The sequence below is a fragment of the Ovis canadensis genome, chromosome 4, assembly GCF_042477335.2.
Source record: "Ovis canadensis isolate MfBH-ARS-UI-01 breed Bighorn chromosome 4, ARS-UI_OviCan_v2, whole genome shotgun sequence".
Taxonomy (NCBI): Eukaryota; Metazoa; Chordata; class Mammalia; order Artiodactyla; family Bovidae; genus Ovis; species Ovis canadensis.
In genome coordinates this window covers 81,963,028-81,981,192 of record NC_091248.1, presented here as the reverse complement: position 1 = coordinate 81,981,192, position 18,165 = coordinate 81,963,028, and the positions used below count along the sequence as shown (strand labels likewise).

The window sequence follows — 18,165 nt, the reverse complement described above, 5'->3', positions numbered from 1 at the left end:
ACCCGCTAATGACTTCCCATCTCCCTCAAAGCAAAAGCCAAGTCCTTTTTCTGAGGCATAAGGGCTGACATGATTTGGTCACTTCCCTCACCTTATCCTCTGCTGTTCTCTTGCTCATCATCTCCAGCCCGTCTCAGACCAAGTCTTACCTGTGATCTGCACTATTCCTTCCCTTGCATTAGTTGTTCTTGTCCCTGGGATGCTCTTTCCCCGATATCCATCTGCTTATTCCCTCACTTCCTTAAGGGAGGCTTTCTCAGAGCTGCCCTCCCTGGCCGCCCTATCTAAAATTGTAACACTGCTTTTTGATATTTTAGACTCCCTTTCTCTCCTTTTTCGTCTTAATCTTTATCATTCTCCAACAGACTTTTATTATCTTGTGTATTGTTATCCTCTACCCACACTAGAACAGAAGATCCATGAACACAGAGATATGTCTATTTTGTTTATGAATGTTTCCCCTGTGCCTGGTGCTGTGTTTTTGTGAGTGCTCAAGAAACAGCTGCTGAATGAATGAATTTTGAATTAACTTTCATGCCTTTGAGAATCAGCAATGCACATGGTTTAGATAGACTAGAGGCATTAAGTGGGTACCTATGGACCTGTAGAACTTTCACAGTATTTCCAAGGCTTTCCAGGGCTCCAAAGTTCACAGTCTGAGAATTCTGGAAAGTTTTCATTCTTATTCCATGCCACAATCATATGCTGGAGTTATTCCCATGTCAGTGTAAGGACACTGGGGCTCAAAGAAGCTAAGTGGTAGAGCCAGAATTAAACCTTGTCTGAGTGTAGGAGTGAGTGAAAGTCGCTCAGTCATGTCTGACTCTTTGTGACCCTGTAGTCCATGGAATTCTCCAGGCCAGAATACTGGAGTGGGTAGCCTTTCCCTTCTCCAGGGGGTCTTCCCAACCCAGGATCGATCCCAGGTCTCCTGCATTGCAGGCAATTCTTTACCAGCTGAGCCACAAGGAAAGCCCAAGAATATTGGAGTAGGTAGCCTATCCCTTCTCCAGTGGATCTTCCCAACCCCTGGATCAAACCCACGTCTCCTGTGTCTCCTGCCATTGCATACAAATTCTTTACCGCTGAGCCACCAGGGAAGCCCAATTTTAAACGTGAAAGTGAAAGTCGCTCAGTCGTGTCTGACTCTTTGAGATTCCATGAACTATACAGTCCATAAAATTCTTTAGGTGAGAAGACTGGAGTGGGTAGCCTTTCCCTTCTCCAGGGGATCTTCCCAACCCAAGTATCGAACCTAGGTCTCCTGCATTGCAGGCAGATTCTTTACCACTGGCCTATCAGGGAAGCCCCAAATGTGGTCTGACCTATTCTGAATCCTCAACCACCTCCAAACTATGAAAGAAGAATGTAATTTCCATAATTTATATAAAATCACCTCACTAATGAACTCCTCTTGTAATAATATTTAGGCAAAGTGTTGAATCAAACTGCACTCATGAGTGGGCTTCCCAGGTAGCACTAGTGGTAAAGAACCCACCTGCCAGAGCAGGAGATGTAAGAGATGTGGGTTCAATTCCTGGGATAGGAAGATCCCCTGGAGGAGGACACGGCAACCCATTCCAATATTCTTGCCTAAAGAATCCCAAGGACAGAAGAGCCTGGGGGGCTACAGTCCAAAGAGTCTCAGAGTCGGACGTGACTAAAGCGACTTGCACGGCACATACTCACGAGTACACTGTAACTTCCCCATGTGGTGCTATCAAGATGTGGTTACACGTCTGAAATTTGGCTTGTATAATTTTGCTTTATTTTCTTTTTAGGGACAGTGAATGAATCAAGTAATATTTCTGTAACTTGATCCCCAAAAGCAAACATCTTTGAATACTCATTTCACTGGGAAAGATGTATTATATACTCTTCATTCAGTGGTGGTTTATCCTGCAACTTTTCTGTCAAAGGTATCAATGATAGATACTTGAGTAGACACAAAAATAAATAAATCACAAAACACAGTGTCTTTGAAAAATACATTATGGAAAACTTGACTCAAATGTGATTAAGGCTAAGTTTACCATTTTCATGGCTTATCATTTCCACCACATGTACATTGCCCAGCACATACTAGGTACATAAAAAGACATCTGATAGATGAATGACTCATCTGACATTTCTAAACATTTTTTTTCTCTATTGGAAATTAGTACAAATGCTAAAAATGTATACCTTCCAGTGATGTTATCACTCAAGTTGTCTTGTTATAGGACCTGGCAATAAAACCCCTCACTTGCCTTTTTCAGAGATAGAAGAGTGTGTATTTTATAGGTAGTGATGACAAATCAAGACTAAAACAGTCACATTTTTATGGCACCTTCCCCCTTGCGATCATCATGTGTCTCTGAGATATATTCAGGCAGGAGATTAAGAAGGAACACCCTCTCAGTTTCTGAGCATCTGCTATGAACAGGTTATTTCACTTACTCTAATGTGAGCCAATGTAAAGTTAACATTATCTTCCTGTATCTTAAAATCATGAAAACAAAGGTCTGTGCATTTCAGTCATGTGCCCACTTAGAATTCTATCTGGGCTTCGCTGCCTCCACTCTTCCCATTTCTCACATCAAATCACATTTCAATCAACGGTCCTGAAATGACTGCGAATCTCTGGTCCCCAAAACTGCGACCCACTCTTGGATTTAGCCACTGCACACTTGCCAAGTGGATCACTTACAGAAAATAAGAAAGTGAAATGGGTAGTTTTATTTTGTTTTATTGGGCTTCCTGGGTGGCTCAGTGGTAATACATATATTTCTGCCAAGAGATGCAGGTTCAATTCCTGGGTTGAAAAGATCCCCTGCAGTAGGAAATGGCAACCTGCTCCAGTATTCTTGCCTGGAAAATTCCATGGACAGAGGCGCCTGGCAGGCTACAGTCCAGGGGGTTGCAAAGAATCAAACATATATCTACAGTCATCAAGACAGTATGGTACTGGCACAAAGACAGAAATATAGATCAATGGAACAAAATAGAAAGCCCAGAGATAAATCCACACACCTATGGACACCTTATCTTTAACAAAGGAGGCAAAAATATACAATGGAGAAAAGACAATCCCTTTAACAAGTGGTGCTTGGAAAACTGGTCAACCACCTGTAAGAGAATGAAACTAGAATACTTTCTAACACCATACACAAAAAGAAAATCAAAATGGATTAAAGATCTAAATGTAAGACCAGAAACTATAAAACTCTTACAGGAAAACAAAGAAAGAACACACTCTGACATAAATCACAGCAAGATCCTCTATGACCCCCTGCCAGAGTAATGGAAATAAAAACAAAAATAAACAAATGGGACCTAATTAAACTTAAAAGCTTTTTCACAATGAAGGTAACTATAAGCAAGGTGAGAAGGCAGCCTTCAGAATGGGAGAAAATAATAGCAAATGAAACTGACAAGGAATTAATCTCCAAAATATACAAGCAGCCCATGCAGCTCAAAACCAGAAAAATTAATGACCCAATCAAAAAGTGAGCCAAAGAATTAAACAGACATTTCTCCAAAGAAGACATACAGATGGCTAATAAACGCATGAAAAGATGCTCAAACTCACTCATTATCAGAGAAATGCAAATCAAAACCAAAATGAGGTGCCATCTCACACTGGTCAGAATGACTGTCATCAAAAAGTCTACAAACAATAAATGCTGGAGAGGATGTGGAGAAAAGGGAACCCTCTTACACTGTTGGTGGGAATGCAAACTAGTACAGCCACTCTGGAGAAGGCTGTGTGATTCCTTAAAAAACTGGAACTAGAACTGCTATATGACCCAGCAATTCCACTGCTGGGCATACACACCGAGGAAACCAGAACTGAAAGAGACACGTGTACCCCAGTGTTCATTGAAGCACTGTTTACAATAGCCAGGACATGGAAGCAACCTAGATGTCCATCAGGAGACGCATGGATAAGAAAGCTGTGGTACATATACACAGTGGAATATTACTCAGCTATAAAAACGAATGCATTTGAGTCAGTTCTAATGAGGTGGATGAAACTGGAGTCTAATATACAGAGTGAAGTATGTCAGAAAGAGAAACACCAATATAGTTTATTAACGCATATATATATATGGAATTTAGGAAGACAGTAACAACAACCCTATATGCAAGACAGCAAAAGAGACACAGACATAAAGAACAGACTTTTTGGACTATGTGGGAGAAGGCGAAGGAGGGATGATTTGAGAGAATAACATAGAAACATGTATATTACCATATGTAAAATAGATGACCAGTGCAAGTTTGATGCATGAAGCAGAGCACTCAAAGCCAGTGCTCTGGGACAACCCAGAGGGATGGGGTGGGGAGGGAGGTGGGAGGGGGTTCATGATGGAGGGACACATGTGCATCTGTGGCTGATTCACGTCGATGTGTGGCAAAACCCACCACAACACTGTAAAGTAATTAGCCTCCTATTAAAATAAAAAAAAAAAGAATCAGACACAACTGAGCACACATGCACTCTGCAGTCAGTATACATGTCTGTGTGTATACATATTATATATGTATATATATGAGCACACATGCACTCTGCAGTCACTATACGTGTCTGTGTGTATACATATATGCATACACATATGTATATATATGAGCACACATGCACTCTGTGGTCACTATACATGTCTGTGTATATACATATATGTATACACATATGTGTATATATATGAGCACACATGCACTCTGTGGTCACTATACGTGTCTGTGTATATACATATATGTATACACATATGTATATATACGAGCACACATGCACTCTGCAGTCACTATACGTGTCTCTGTGTATACATATATGTATGTATATATATGAGCACACATGCACTCTGCAGTCACTATACGTGTCTGTGTGTATACATATATATGTATATATATAAGTACACATGCAGTCTGCAGTCACTATACATGTCTGTGTGTATACATATATATAGGTATATATATATAGGTAGTTCATAAAAGTGGCTTCCCAGGTGCTGCTAGTAGTAAAGAACCCACCTGCCAATGCAGGGGGCAAAAGAGATGCGGGTTCGATCTCTGGGTTGGGAGGATTGCCTGGAGAAGGGCATGACAACCCACTCCAGTACTCTTGCCTGGAGAATCCTGTGGAGCGAGGAGCCTCGCTGGCTACAGTCCATAGGGTTGCAGAGTCGGACACGACTGAAGCAACTTAGCAGGCAGACATGGGTAGTAATATAACCACGTCCAAAGCAGACTCCTCAATGTTCAGTCCATATCTGCTAACCTAGCAGTGACGATGTTTGCCTTGGTTTTTGCTTTTTAATGACTCACACACTTCCTTGCCCTGTGTCAGGGTGACAAATCCTTCCCTGTTGTTTTCATTAATCATTCCACTGGTTGAGTGACTCAGACTGTCAAAACAGCAGACAATTATAGGATTATTTTATGGAAAACGAACAGCGAAACATTATAATGAAATTTCAATTATTTTCATTCTCCTTGCTGAGACACATTTCTTTCTTTATGTTTCAAGATCAGATTTGTTTATTCTTTCTGAACCATTTATTTCTCGATTTAACAATTCTCTGACCACTGCGAGCACTTTAAAAGATAACCAGACAATAAATCAAGCGAAAATTCCCTGATGCTGGGAAAGACTGAGGGCAGGAGGAGAAGGGGACGACAGAGGATGAGATGGTTGGATGGCATCACCGACTCAATGGACATGGGTTTGAGTGGACTCCGGGAGTTGGTGATGGACAGGGAGGCCTGGCGTGCTGCAGTCCATGGGGTCGCAAAGAGTCGGACACGACTGAGCGATTAAACTGAACCAATTTGATTTTACCCAGTTTTCCCTTTTCCAGATATGATTTTAAATAGAAGCCCAGACTCTGTGGGGAGAAATTAGGTGTGGTTGTCTTATGGATCAGAAATGGACTATACGGCCCCTTAGGACTTATAGTTATGATCCTGTAATTTTATGAACTCTTGCCTCTTTTGTTCTGAGTTCTACCCATAACAACAAATAAAGCAACGACAACCACAATTATCAGCCCTGTGGTTTCTCTGTTCTCTGGCTGGGCTTCACCAATATGGGCAGCAGCTGGCCAAGGAAGTTCCTGAAATCTATGAGTTAACACTAACCTTCTACTTTCGGATCAGACCCTGGCCTCATAAAAGCTCGGAACAGCATCAAAGCAATTATAAAAGGAAAGAGGAAAAGTGTGGCCAGAAACTATCCAAACACGTACTCTTTTAGAATTCAGCCGTGACCTTCAAATGAGGAACTCAGTCAGATAAATATATTTAACCATCATAATAATTCAAACTCGATCAGCAATCAACATGTCAGGACTTTAGTCTGCCCCTAGTAATTACTCCTTTCCAATATTTAAAGAAGTTGCGATTTCCAGCACTGTCCTGATATGGTTTCTTTCCTCCACAGAGACCATATTTTGAGCTCACCCCTGGCAAGAAGGGCCAGAGATATTAGTGTATGTTTGTTTGTGCTTGTATTTGTCAGAGCTTGAAGAAGCAACAAACCTAGACTTTTCCTCTGACATCAGAAGGCTCTCCGAATTCAGCTCTCAATCTTTTATTTCTCCCACAAGAGAAAAAGGTCTCAACATTACAGCTGAACAGTGGTTTTGAATCTTCGGTCTGCAATCTTTCTGAGTTCTTAAATGATATTTGGAACAGCCTAATGGAAATCATGTTAGGAGCATACTGTACTCGTAAAAATAGTCTAGAGAGAATGTAATGCTTGGTTAATTATCCAGATGTGTAAAAGCACAATGCAATTGGACTTAGAGAAACTTGTAATTGTGTATTCCGTCTGAATCTCTCCCTTCTTACATGTTTCAACAACATTCACAGCAGACTTACTGCAGCCCTGCCACCCGCTTACTTTTAAGGAAGGAAAAAAATTATATCTAAAAATCAAGTTTCAATCAGCTCCTCCAGAAGAAAAAAAAAAACCATGTCAGAGAATAATACTTTAATGGAAACAATGTCCTCTGACAGAAACTTCACATATGTTAGCAGTTACTATGGTGTAAGCTACTCTCCATCGTCTACATTTCTTACTAAAGTAGACGCTGTTATATTCATTCTCTGACTTGCTTCTAAGTATACCTTTATGGTAAAACTTACAGAAACTTTATCAGTGATAATGAGTAATGGCTCTCAGATCTGGTTACCAAGTGTCACTATTTACTGTCCCTAGCCCCTTACCTCTGCTTGGAAGTGGAAAAAGGCAGTCGTCAGCTTCAGCAATGACACAATGAGGATGGTCAGGGTCATAACGCCCTTTTCCCTGCTCTGACACCAAGTCCCCAGCCACACCAGGTGGGATGAACGTACCTAAAGAATTCACTTCAGGGCTGGTGAGAACCCTTCCATGCTCAGGAGAAAAACAGGTGAGCTCTCCTTGTGGACAGAGTCACACCAGTTTCATTTCATCTAGCTGTCCCCAAGTACAGATTGTGGTGGAGCTACTCCCAAGTATGAGGGTGATCAAAGTGAACATGCCTTTAAGAGGGGGACATGCCTTGAAGAGAATTTTGCCACCAAAAAAAAAAAAAAAAATTGGTGAAAAGCCTAAGCTGCATGGAGTCACACAGGACACAGCAGTCAAGAGGACCGGATTAAGCTAGGACAACCTTGACTTCATCTAGCCTTGGGACAAAATCTTACTTCACTCAGCACCATTTTTCTACTGAAGAGAGAAGAGGGGTAGCCTTAACACAGCTAGTTCAGAAAATTAATGAATGGGGTAAACTAGCACTTCGGTTTCTATACAATAGATTGTGGTAATCTCTACAACTTCCTAGACATTGCTAGACCATGCATCATCTAATTTCAAGACCACACTGCAGTGATTAAAAAAAAGGGGGGGGGCTTCTAATATGGTTTTATCTAAATAGCTATTTCTCTTGACTATGGGCTTAAAAAGAAATGCAGAATCTACAGGGCTAGACATAAGAAAAACACTTTGATCTGTATCCAACTTTTAGTCACATAAATTTATGAAAAAGTATCTACTGCCTTCCAAATGATATGTTTCTATTCGTTTTGAGATGATGCTTCTTTGAAAAATAATTCCATCAGTGACTAAAATTAGTGAAAAAGATGCACCTTACCTCCCCCTAACTCTGACCTCGGTGCTGATTTTAGAGAAATTCAAACCCAGCTTGAAGCCAGGTGATTTGATCAGAGGAGTAAACACTTTTGTTTAGAGACTGTAGTTAATTCAACTTTTAAATAAAGAGCATGAACATACTGGACCACAGTCAACAAACTGAATCCTTCATTTGCTCACTGTAGATAGAACTCAGAAGGCTAAAGCTGTGCATAATAGATTTAATTTAGTATTTCCGGTCCTCAGCCAACACATCTCCTCCAATCAGGTATTATTTGTGTCGCCATCCTGCTTGGTCCAGCATGGTAGCTCACTTCAGACAAAGTTTATAATTACTTCTCATTTACTCATATTCTTTTCCATGTAACTAAAGAATCAGTAAATATGTGCTGATTTGACTTAGATATGCTATCCAAAAGCCTGAGGCCCAATTTGCAACCATTTCCATATGCCCCCATTCAATTCTTCAGGTTGCGGCTTAAACCTTGACTTTTCTAATATTAAACACATTAAATAGTCAAAATCCGTTTTCAATTCTAAAAGAAAATATTGGCAAGTCAGAAGAACATAACTGAAAATAGACATCTGTCATGAGCTCAAGAGTTAAAGCAGCTCAAATGTTATCTAATAAAATTCAGCAAGTTCCATGCTTTGAGAAATAATTACATTCCAAGGACCTCAAGCCTTTAGATCACTTGAAACCTCCATTTACCCCATAAAACTTTATGATCAAAGCCAAGCCTTTATGATTAAAATGAAGTCTTGACCAGAAATCCAAGAAACTGGGAACTTCTTTACTGTGTGTATAAGGTTAGTAACCCTTAGCGGAGAAGGCAATGGCAACCCACTCCAGTACTCTTGCCTGGAAAATCCCAGGGGCAGAGGAGCCTGGTAGGCTGCAGTCCATGGGGTCGCTAAGAGTCGGGGTCGCTAAGAGTCGGAGAGACTGAGCGACTTCACTTTCACTTTTCACTTTCATGCATTGGAGAAGGAAATGGCAACCCACTCCAGTGTTCTTGCCTGGAGAATCCCAGGGACAGAGGAACCTGGTGGGCTGCCATCTATGGGGTCGCAGAGAGTCGGACACAACTAAGGCAACTTAGCAGCAGCAGCAGCAGCAGTAACGCTTAGAGACTGCACAAAATTTAGAAAGGATGTTTGATTCCCTTGTACAGGCAAATCTATTCTGAGGGAATAGGTGGGTTCCGGAGAAGTGCAGTTTGAGAGGAGAGTGCAGCCAGGCTCCAGAAAGCATCTCTATGAAGGGGGTTATAACCCTTAGCTTGTCCCTTGACCACAGTCCTTGGGTTCTGGAGTCCAGCTGCTGAGGTTCTAATTCTGGGCTGGATGAGCTTGTAACCTCTCCAAGCCTCATTTATCTCAGCTGTAAAATGGGTATATGATAACAGCACTAGCTTCATAAGGCAGTTGTGAGTATTAAATAAGGAAATGCATGAAACTGTGCTCAGCATCATACCTGTCATATGATCCACTCTCAATAAATATTCTCAAATAAGATCTACAAATAAAACAAAGTGACTAAACACTCTAGAAGGTCCCCTTTGTTGTTTAGTCACTCAGTTGTGTCCAACTCTTCTGTGTGCCCGCCAGGCTCCTCTGTTCTTGGAATTTCCCACAAGAATACTGGAATGGGTTGCAATTTCCTTCTCCAGAAGGTCCCTTTCTACCTACCAAATTCAAGGAGACAAAGGTGTGGCTAAGACAAAGGTGTGGCTTTCATAAACAAGTATAAACCTATCACTTGGATAGTTCTCCCAGCCTGCCCCTTTACAAGCGTGTCAGTGCTTGAAATTCCCCTATTACAAGTATCCTTCTACAGCTTAGGCTCTATCCTCTATTCAAAGACAAGTATATTGGGAAAATGCTTCCCTGGTGGCTCTGTGATAAAGAATCTGCCAACAATGCAGGAGGGACGTGAGTTCGATCCCTGGGTCAGGAAGATCCCCTGGAGAAGGGCATGGCAATCCACTTCAGTACTCTTGCCTCGAGAATCCCATGGACAGAGGAGCCTGGTGAATTGCAGTCTATAGCATCACACAGAGTCGGACACAACTGAAGGGACTAATCAGCAGCAGCAGCATGCTGGGAGTATGCTTAATCTAATTTTCTCTAATGGACAGTGAGTTGGTAACAAGTTAGAACTGGGGAGAGAAACAGAATAATCATCATGGGGACGGAAGAAGCATGGGAGAACCAGGACCAAACACATACAGCCAAGGAAAGGAAGGCTGAGAGTGGGAGTTAGGGCACTGTACAGGGAGAGAAGAACCATGAAAGGGAGACCAAAAAAAGCCAAAGAGTAGTGTCATTGATATTTTTATCTGGCAAATGCCTTGCTTGAAGCCACTCTATAACATCCATTAAACACTGTGCCTAGTATTGTATGAAACAAATTAGGCAAACCTAGGTCTTGACTCCTGGGATCCTGTCCCTCTGAACCCATTGGACCATGATGATTTCAATGAAGAAATCAGACTCTGTGAACCCAGCAGGATTTTGCTCATGTGGATGAAGATAAAGTATCCTATTAAGCTTGCTACTTTTTAAATAGCTTCAAAGTTTTGCCTCAAATAAACCCTGGTTGCAAACTGCTTCTAGGGAAAGCAGCCCCCCTCCTGCTGATCAAAAAGAGATGATCAGGTTTTTCAAATGCCATTCACAAGCACCCATTCAAATCTCACCCATTAGCACAACCGCCCCTACGCACTGGATCTTTTCCATGAGTGGACTGAAAACCACGGGAACAGAGCACAGTGGACGGACCCCTCACTCCTGCCACCTCCCTGCCTTCACGCACCAGGGCTGTTTTACTTTAATTTCTAGCTGGGCCCACGTACATTTGAGCGGATTCTAAAGAGTGTCTGAACCTCATGAAAAAGAGCAATCTCACTAATAGTTACTGGCTCAGAAAGGATAACACTTATGAAGAAAGTTAATTATGTGAATTAAATGCAGCTTGTTTCTCTTTTTGAAGTACATTTTTTTCATGCCTCGAGGAGGGTGATTTACAGACACATTTGTCTCTCTTTAGAGAAAATTAATTCCAGTTGGTGTTCCGGGCAGAAGCAGAGAGAAGGGAAGGAGACAAAGCAATTCTTCCTTCTCCACTGCTTCAAATGCGGGTCCCCACCACACTTTGTTGTGGCCTCGCCATGGTCCACACGGCAGGGGCGAGGGCCCTCGGTTGGTCCACACACATTTTGCTACTATCCAAAGCGGCTAAGGTCCACCATCATCTTCTCATGAAGTGAACAACTTCTTTTACAGATTTCAAAATAAGAGGGGAGACAATGCCACACCCCCAAAACAAGTGAGCAGAGCTCTTCAAACATCTCAGCCCCTGCTTACATGCATTAGGCCATATGCTTTGGAGCAATAATATATTAATCCAACTTTTCAACATGAATGGTAGTAATAGTCATCATGTGTTGGGTACTCTCTATAGCCAGTTACTCTGTTAAATATTTGAGGAGGATTATCTAATTAAATGCTCAAACCAACCCTATACAGAAGGTACTGTTATTACTTCCAGACTCCTTTACAACAAATTCAGGGCGCTGAACAGCTGCTCAAGTCGCTTAGAGCAACAGGCTACTCTCATTCACAGCGCACAAAAGTGGAAGATATTTATTTGCAATAGGCTTCCCTGGTGGCTCAGATGGTAAAGAATCCACCTGTGGGAGACCCAGGTTTGATCCCTGGGTTGGGAAGATCCCCTGGAGAAGGGAATGGATATCTACTCCAGTATTTTTGCCTGGAGAATTTCATGGACAGAGGAGCCTGGTGGGCTACAGTCCAAAGAGTCGCAAAGAGTGAGACATGACTGAGCAACTAACACTTTCACATTTGCAATGAGAAGCAGAAAACCATTTCTGAGTTTATGCATTTATTTTCCAAGAACAGTTCTACAAATCTAGCAGCATTATTTTCAACCTCTCCCAAAAGTATGAAGAAATTACGAGTTCACAAGAGAAAAGATTCCCCTATTACAACATTTTTTTTGGCGGTGGACACAGGGAGGGTGGCGTTGGTATTATGTTAAAACTGCATTTATATACAGATGCTTTAAGGGTATGTCTAAGGTAACTATGGTTAAACATCCAGTAAAGCAAAATATCCCTGGAAGTGATCTAATTTAAAAACCAACCCTTCTGATAGTAAGATGAAATGCAGAGGCCCAGAGAAGTTAAAGAAATTGTCTGGAATCATACAGAGAGAGACAAAGCCAGTGATGAACCTCAGGTCTCCTAATTATTAATGCAGAATTCCTTCCACTTCTCCATCCTTCCTCCTAGCCTTAACAGAAGACCAGATGGAACAAACTAAAGAGAAACACCACGTTCTGCAAATAATAAACCATCAGGCACTACTGAGTGCTCTTCCTTCTAGAAAAAGGTGTGTCCCTGATCTAACATCTCCTGCATGGTTCTTACAGAGATGCTGCTGCCTGGCAAGGGCATCTCCACCCTAGCCCCTGCCTGCCCTCATTCCCATCTTCCTTCATCACTTTGAAGGCACAGGTTTCTTTAAAAGTATTCATCCTGGCAGCAGAGAATGTAAAAAGAAAACTGTCCTTTCCTGCACACATTCAGAAATTACATGCATGAAACCACCAGACTGACATGAAGTAGACAAGTCAAGTTTTTTGTTGAAAATTTGGCAGCTTTGCTGAAAAGTTCAACATCACGGTTAACAACATTGTCACATTATTCACAAGACAAGGAATTACACTCTAAGCAGATCATTCTGCTGACTGGGTGTTTTCCAAGGTTGCTACCAAAATGACAGGGATGTCGCTTCCTTCTTCCTTCCCATGCTGCTTCTGAAATGGGTTAAAAGGGAAGAAACAGCAGGGAATTACTGGTAGAGGTCCTAAAAAATCCTAAAGGTATCGGTCTTTTAAAAAGACTTAAGTGTAACAAGCTAAATAGTCAGGATATCCTTTCTAGACAGTTTAGAAAAAGGAGAAAGAAGGTGAAGAGAGGGAAGATCCTAGTTCCATTAACTTGCCATTCCCTTGGAAAAGCTGAGACCACTTTCCACTTTGACACCCTTACAATGGAAACCTGTGGTCTGTGCTTGCATCCTTCCAGCCCTCCCTCTGGTATCATCACTCAGATCTTCCTCTGGAGACCGCTCATCTCCCATTCTCAAGCTTGCGGCTCAGGTGTAAAGGCTTCAAGATGATTCGCTGCTTCCTAGGGCATTGCAGTGGGCCTTAGGCACCATTCTGGTCAATCTGTATACTCCATCCCCCTGACCCCTAGAATGGGCATGGGCTCCAAATGGACAACGGGATTTAGAAATGTGGTGGAATTCTGACGAGGGAGAAGTTTAGCCTGTAGGCTATCTCTAGAGCTCTGGAGTGGATTGGAGAGGCGAGGGCACGGGTGAAAAGAACTTACCTGAGGATGAAACCAGACATGGGCAAAGCCAAACGACTAGATCAAGAGAATGTGATACAAAATCCTGATGATAAAGTTTGAGCACCCAGATCCAGCCATGCCTGATGCCAACAAGTCAATCCCCTGTTTTACTTAAGCCACTTTGAATAGGGTTTTTGTCACTTGTAAGCAGAAGAGCCTTGACTAATACACCCATATTCATCCTTCAAAATCCAGTTTAATTCTTGCCTCCTCTGTCTGACTTTTCCTGCGGACCACACCTTGTAGCTCTTTGCTCACCTTAAGCTACTTGTCTTTACAGCTACTTTCCTAATTGTACTTTTCATTCTGTGTTGTATTTATTATTAGACTCTCAGATTTATGGCAGAATTAATATCTTATTCATCACTGAATTTTTAATACTTATCCAAAGCCTCAGACATAGTAGGGAATGATTTGAGAATTTTTTATATGGATTGAATTAATATTAATGTGTGTGTACACACTGAATGGATAAACCACAGGTATCATAATATATTCCAGTCCTGACGATGTTGGAAGCACACAAGAAAACATGATTTCAACTTACCTCCCCAGTGACATAAAAGTCATTGTCTCTATAGTCAGAGAACAACTCGAAAAACTGAATTAATGCACTGAAAAAGAAAAGCAACAATAAAAATTACATGGAATCATACTATGCTACCCAGTTTCACCCTCAGACAAGAGGTTTCGCATTGAATTAAGAAACCATTATGCTATAAGCTTCTGGAGGTATCGTTTTCAAAGTCTCATGAGTGTATGACACTCCATACTCTGTGGATGGTTAGAAAAATACTTGTAGGCTTGCTCTGTGATACTCAGAAGTTCATACAAGTGAACATCAACACTCTGGAAAGGTTTCTAAATCCCTGGGTTACCAACTTGAATCACTTGCCTGTTGAGGGGACCCTTGAGCAAAGTGCCCCAGGCTTTCACCTCTCATTTAGCAATTTGCGGAGTTTGCTCTACAAACATTATAGTCCCACTAACCCCAGTTTGTGGGGAGGCAATGGGAACCTCAGTTGCTTACCAACCTCTCTCTGTGGGGAACACTGAACACTTCTATATTCTAATGGGGCCCTTAGAATTTCAGTGCTTTAATAACCAAAGAACAGAAAAACTGTAAACTGACTGGTTGTGTATGTGTTCAGTCACTCAAGTGTGCTTGACTCTTTGCAGCCCCATGGAGTGTAGCCTGTCAGGCTGCTCTGTCCATGGAGTTTTCCAGGCAAGAATACTGGAGTGGGTTTCCATTTCCTACTCCAGGGGATCTTCCTGACCCAGGGATCGAACCCATGTCTCTTGTGTCTGCTACAATTGCAGGTAGATTCTTTACCGCTAAGCCACCTGGGAAGCCCCCTAAAATGACTATAGTCTAAAGGAAAATCACCAAATGCCCACAGATATGGAAGTAAATGCAAAGTGGCCTCTGGGCTCAAAATATCCACATTTACTAAAGATTGCCAACAGCCACTTTGGTATGCTGAAATAGATTTAAACAGACTCAAGAAATTATTTCATAACAAGCAAGAAAAGGGTGGATTATTAAACGATTCTCTACTTGAACAGAATCTTTCATAAAGGAGACAAAAACTTGTGAAACTCCGAAGCCTTATGAATGTCTTGACCTACATTGCAATGCCTGAGAAGCTGGGCAGGGTTTTTGTTCCAGTTTCCTGCTGAGGGACTAAAAGCCGTGAACTAGCCAGTGAAGATAAAAGGCAAGGAGGCCCTGCAAAACCAGGAGCAGAAAGTTCAAGGGTTACACAGAGGCAAAACTGGGTCATTGCAATCGCCACAATCCTGGCAATAACTTAATTTTCAAAGGCTCCATTAAGAACCCAGCATCGGAACCTCTCTGGTGGTCCAGTGGTTAGCGCTTCACCTTCCAGTGCAAGGGGTGAGGGTTCGATCCCTGTCAGGAACCTATGATCCCACACACCTTACAGCCAAAAAACCAAAACATAAAACAGAACCAATACTGTAACAAATTCATAAAGACTTTTAAAATGGTCCACATAAAAATAATCTTGAAAAAAAAAAAGCCAACATTAAACTCTACTGTAGAGTTTCAGTGTATTTATTTATTATTTATAGTAACTGAAATCTTTGTAGCAACTAAATCTGGAAAGTGCATTACATAGCCTCCATGTTTGTGCTGGCAATACGCTGCCTTTAGAGCTAAGATAAAAATAGGAGTTTATTCTCCACCCTTGCCTCTTTAACCTTCAGGCTAAAAATTACTTCTCTTTCTCTCTTCCTGCTAGTTGGAATGGCAATAGGCAATTTAATATAGTAAATCTCAATTAAGCCTTGTGCTTTAGCTTAAAACTTATTTCCTTAAAGAATTTGTTGGAGAGTTGTTGGGGTTGCCAGATTTAGCAAATAAAATACCAGATGTCTAACTAAATTTGAATTTCAGATAAACAACAAATAATACTTGAGTATAAGTCTGTCCCAAATATTGCATAGGACATACTTAGATTAAAAAATTATTCACTGTTTATCTGAAATTCAAATTTAACCGGCATTCTGTATTTTATCTGATAATCTTAGTTGAAGGAGATAATCTCCCAGCTTACTTCTAGCTTGAAAAAACAGGATTCTCTAGTTGACGTCTCCAAGGCAAGGTCCGAGTTGAGGAAGTTATCATGAAATTTTAATTTCACAGTAGGATCTGAACAAAAGCTTGGCTAATCATAGCAATGCCTTAGTAGGTCTTTCTTAAATGGGAATGAAAAATGAAAAAGGTAAATTTGGTAAGTTGGAGGTACATATGCCATTTGTTCATTGAACTGTGTTGTCATCAAGGATTAGACCGTTACATGGTAAAGGGTTGTTCAAAAATAAAATCTAGAATCATCCTCACCTTAAACTTCAAACTTTGTAAGTACAACTGCTAAAGCATATAATAATATCAGGTTGGCCAAAAAGTTCATTTGGGTTTGTCTGTAAGATGTTACGGAAAAACCTGAACAAATTTTTGATCAACCCAATACATAGCATACGTGTGTGTGTGCACGCGTGCACACTCCATGCATTTATTCAGGCACAAGAGCTATATGGCACACAAAGCATATCTCTCTTCCATGACTTTCCATTTGCAACCTTGCTGGCATCGTGTCAAGGCCTTATCAAATAAGTAGAATTTTAGTCAAAGGCTACTCAGTGGCAGAAAGTTACATTAAGAGATAACAGGATGAAACACAGAAGGCAAGGGTGAATGATCAGGAGAAACCACCCCTCAGATAATTTTATTAAAGAGAAGATGGGCTCAGGGCAGAGAAGGTGGATGTAAATGATAACACATTACAGATCGAAGGACAGCTCTGGACTCTGGTCTGCTCTAGTGGAGTCAGGATCATAGAAATACAAGACATTCAGGAGAACCGAGGTGAAAATAATCTTAGCAAAAGCTCCATACCAACAAAAGCCAGACAAGGTATACATTTAGTCACTGACAGTCTGGCTGAAAGAAGCATAGCGACAAGGATCCCAGTGGTTTTGCTCTCTTGCATCAGATGGGGAGCTATCCTGAGCATTCATTCATTCCACATCTAGTGTGGCCGGGCCATGATCTCACCTTCACCCTTCATTCAGTGCAGTTCTCAATTTAATATATAAAACTGTTTCATAGTCACATTGTTATGAAGTTTTATTTAGCAATGGGCTTCCCTGGTGGCTCGGATGGTAAAGAATCTTCTTGCAATGCAGGAGACACAAGTTCAATCCCTGGGTTGGTAAGATTCCCGTGGAGAAGGGAATGGCTACTCACTCCAGTGTTCTTGTATGGAGAATTCCATGGACAGAGGAGCCTGGTGGCTACAGTCCATTGGGTCACAAAGAGTCAGACAGGACTGAGCGAATAACACAGCAAAAAAAAAAAAAAAAAAAAAGTCTAAGCATCTTAGTTTGCAGAAAAAGTTTCATTTTCAAACAAAGAAAAGTAGCCTAAATGTAAATGTCAAATGTCTTTTTAGACATCCTCTCAGCTGAGCACTAATACTAGTGAAATGCAGTGGGATTTTCAGAAAAAAAGAAAGATGGTTTTCAGGAGAAAAAGAAAGTTCTACTCTTTAAACCTGTAGTAGCCTGTTTACAGGTTTCAAAGCGACCTTCTTATTCCAAACACCCATCTAGACAGCTGGGGAGAAGAGTGCAGTCACAAAGGGAAACAAATAGTATAAACCATAAAGGAAACAGCTGAAATCAGTTTTCTGCCCCTTGATTAGCTATTTTCCAGTTCTAAGAGCCTGAAGCAAAAAGAACTAAAACAGCTATAAACAATGGATGCTTTGAAATAGGTTCTCTTTACATGTCTTGCAAGAGGAGATGAACCACATGTCAGCAGTAAATATCCAGTCGGAGGGTCAACTGGAAGCTGTGACCATCCTTGGGGGAGGGGCTGGAGAGCCAGAAGAGGAAGGGCAGGGGTGCAAGGCTCTGGCTTAGAGGATCTGATGTATTTCTTTCATACAGACCCTCCGCCCTCAGGGTATTTGCTAATTAAACAACTGAGGTTGTTTGGAGTTAAGCCAAAAGAGGGTTGGAGGAGGAGGGTATGGGGGACGTATGTTTCCGACTTGAAAAAGGAGAGCTCACAGT

At 41.4% G+C, this 18,165-nt stretch overlaps 1 protein-coding gene across 9 annotated transcripts in view; it reads right to left on the bottom strand.

Annotated features, from left to right (window-relative positions):
- CPVL (carboxypeptidase vitellogenic like) overlaps nucleotides 1–18,165 on the bottom strand; it is a 133,153-nt gene that overhangs the window by 60,283 nt on the left and 54,705 nt on the right. For all 9 annotated transcript variants that reach the window (XM_069586756.1, XM_069586755.1, XM_069586761.1 and 6 more), the window contains one exon: nucleotides 14,108–14,174. In XM_069586756.1, coding sequence (XP_069442857.1) covers nucleotides 14,108–14,174 — 67 coding nt within the window. The remainder of the gene's footprint in view (nucleotides 1–14,107; nucleotides 14,175–18,165) is intronic.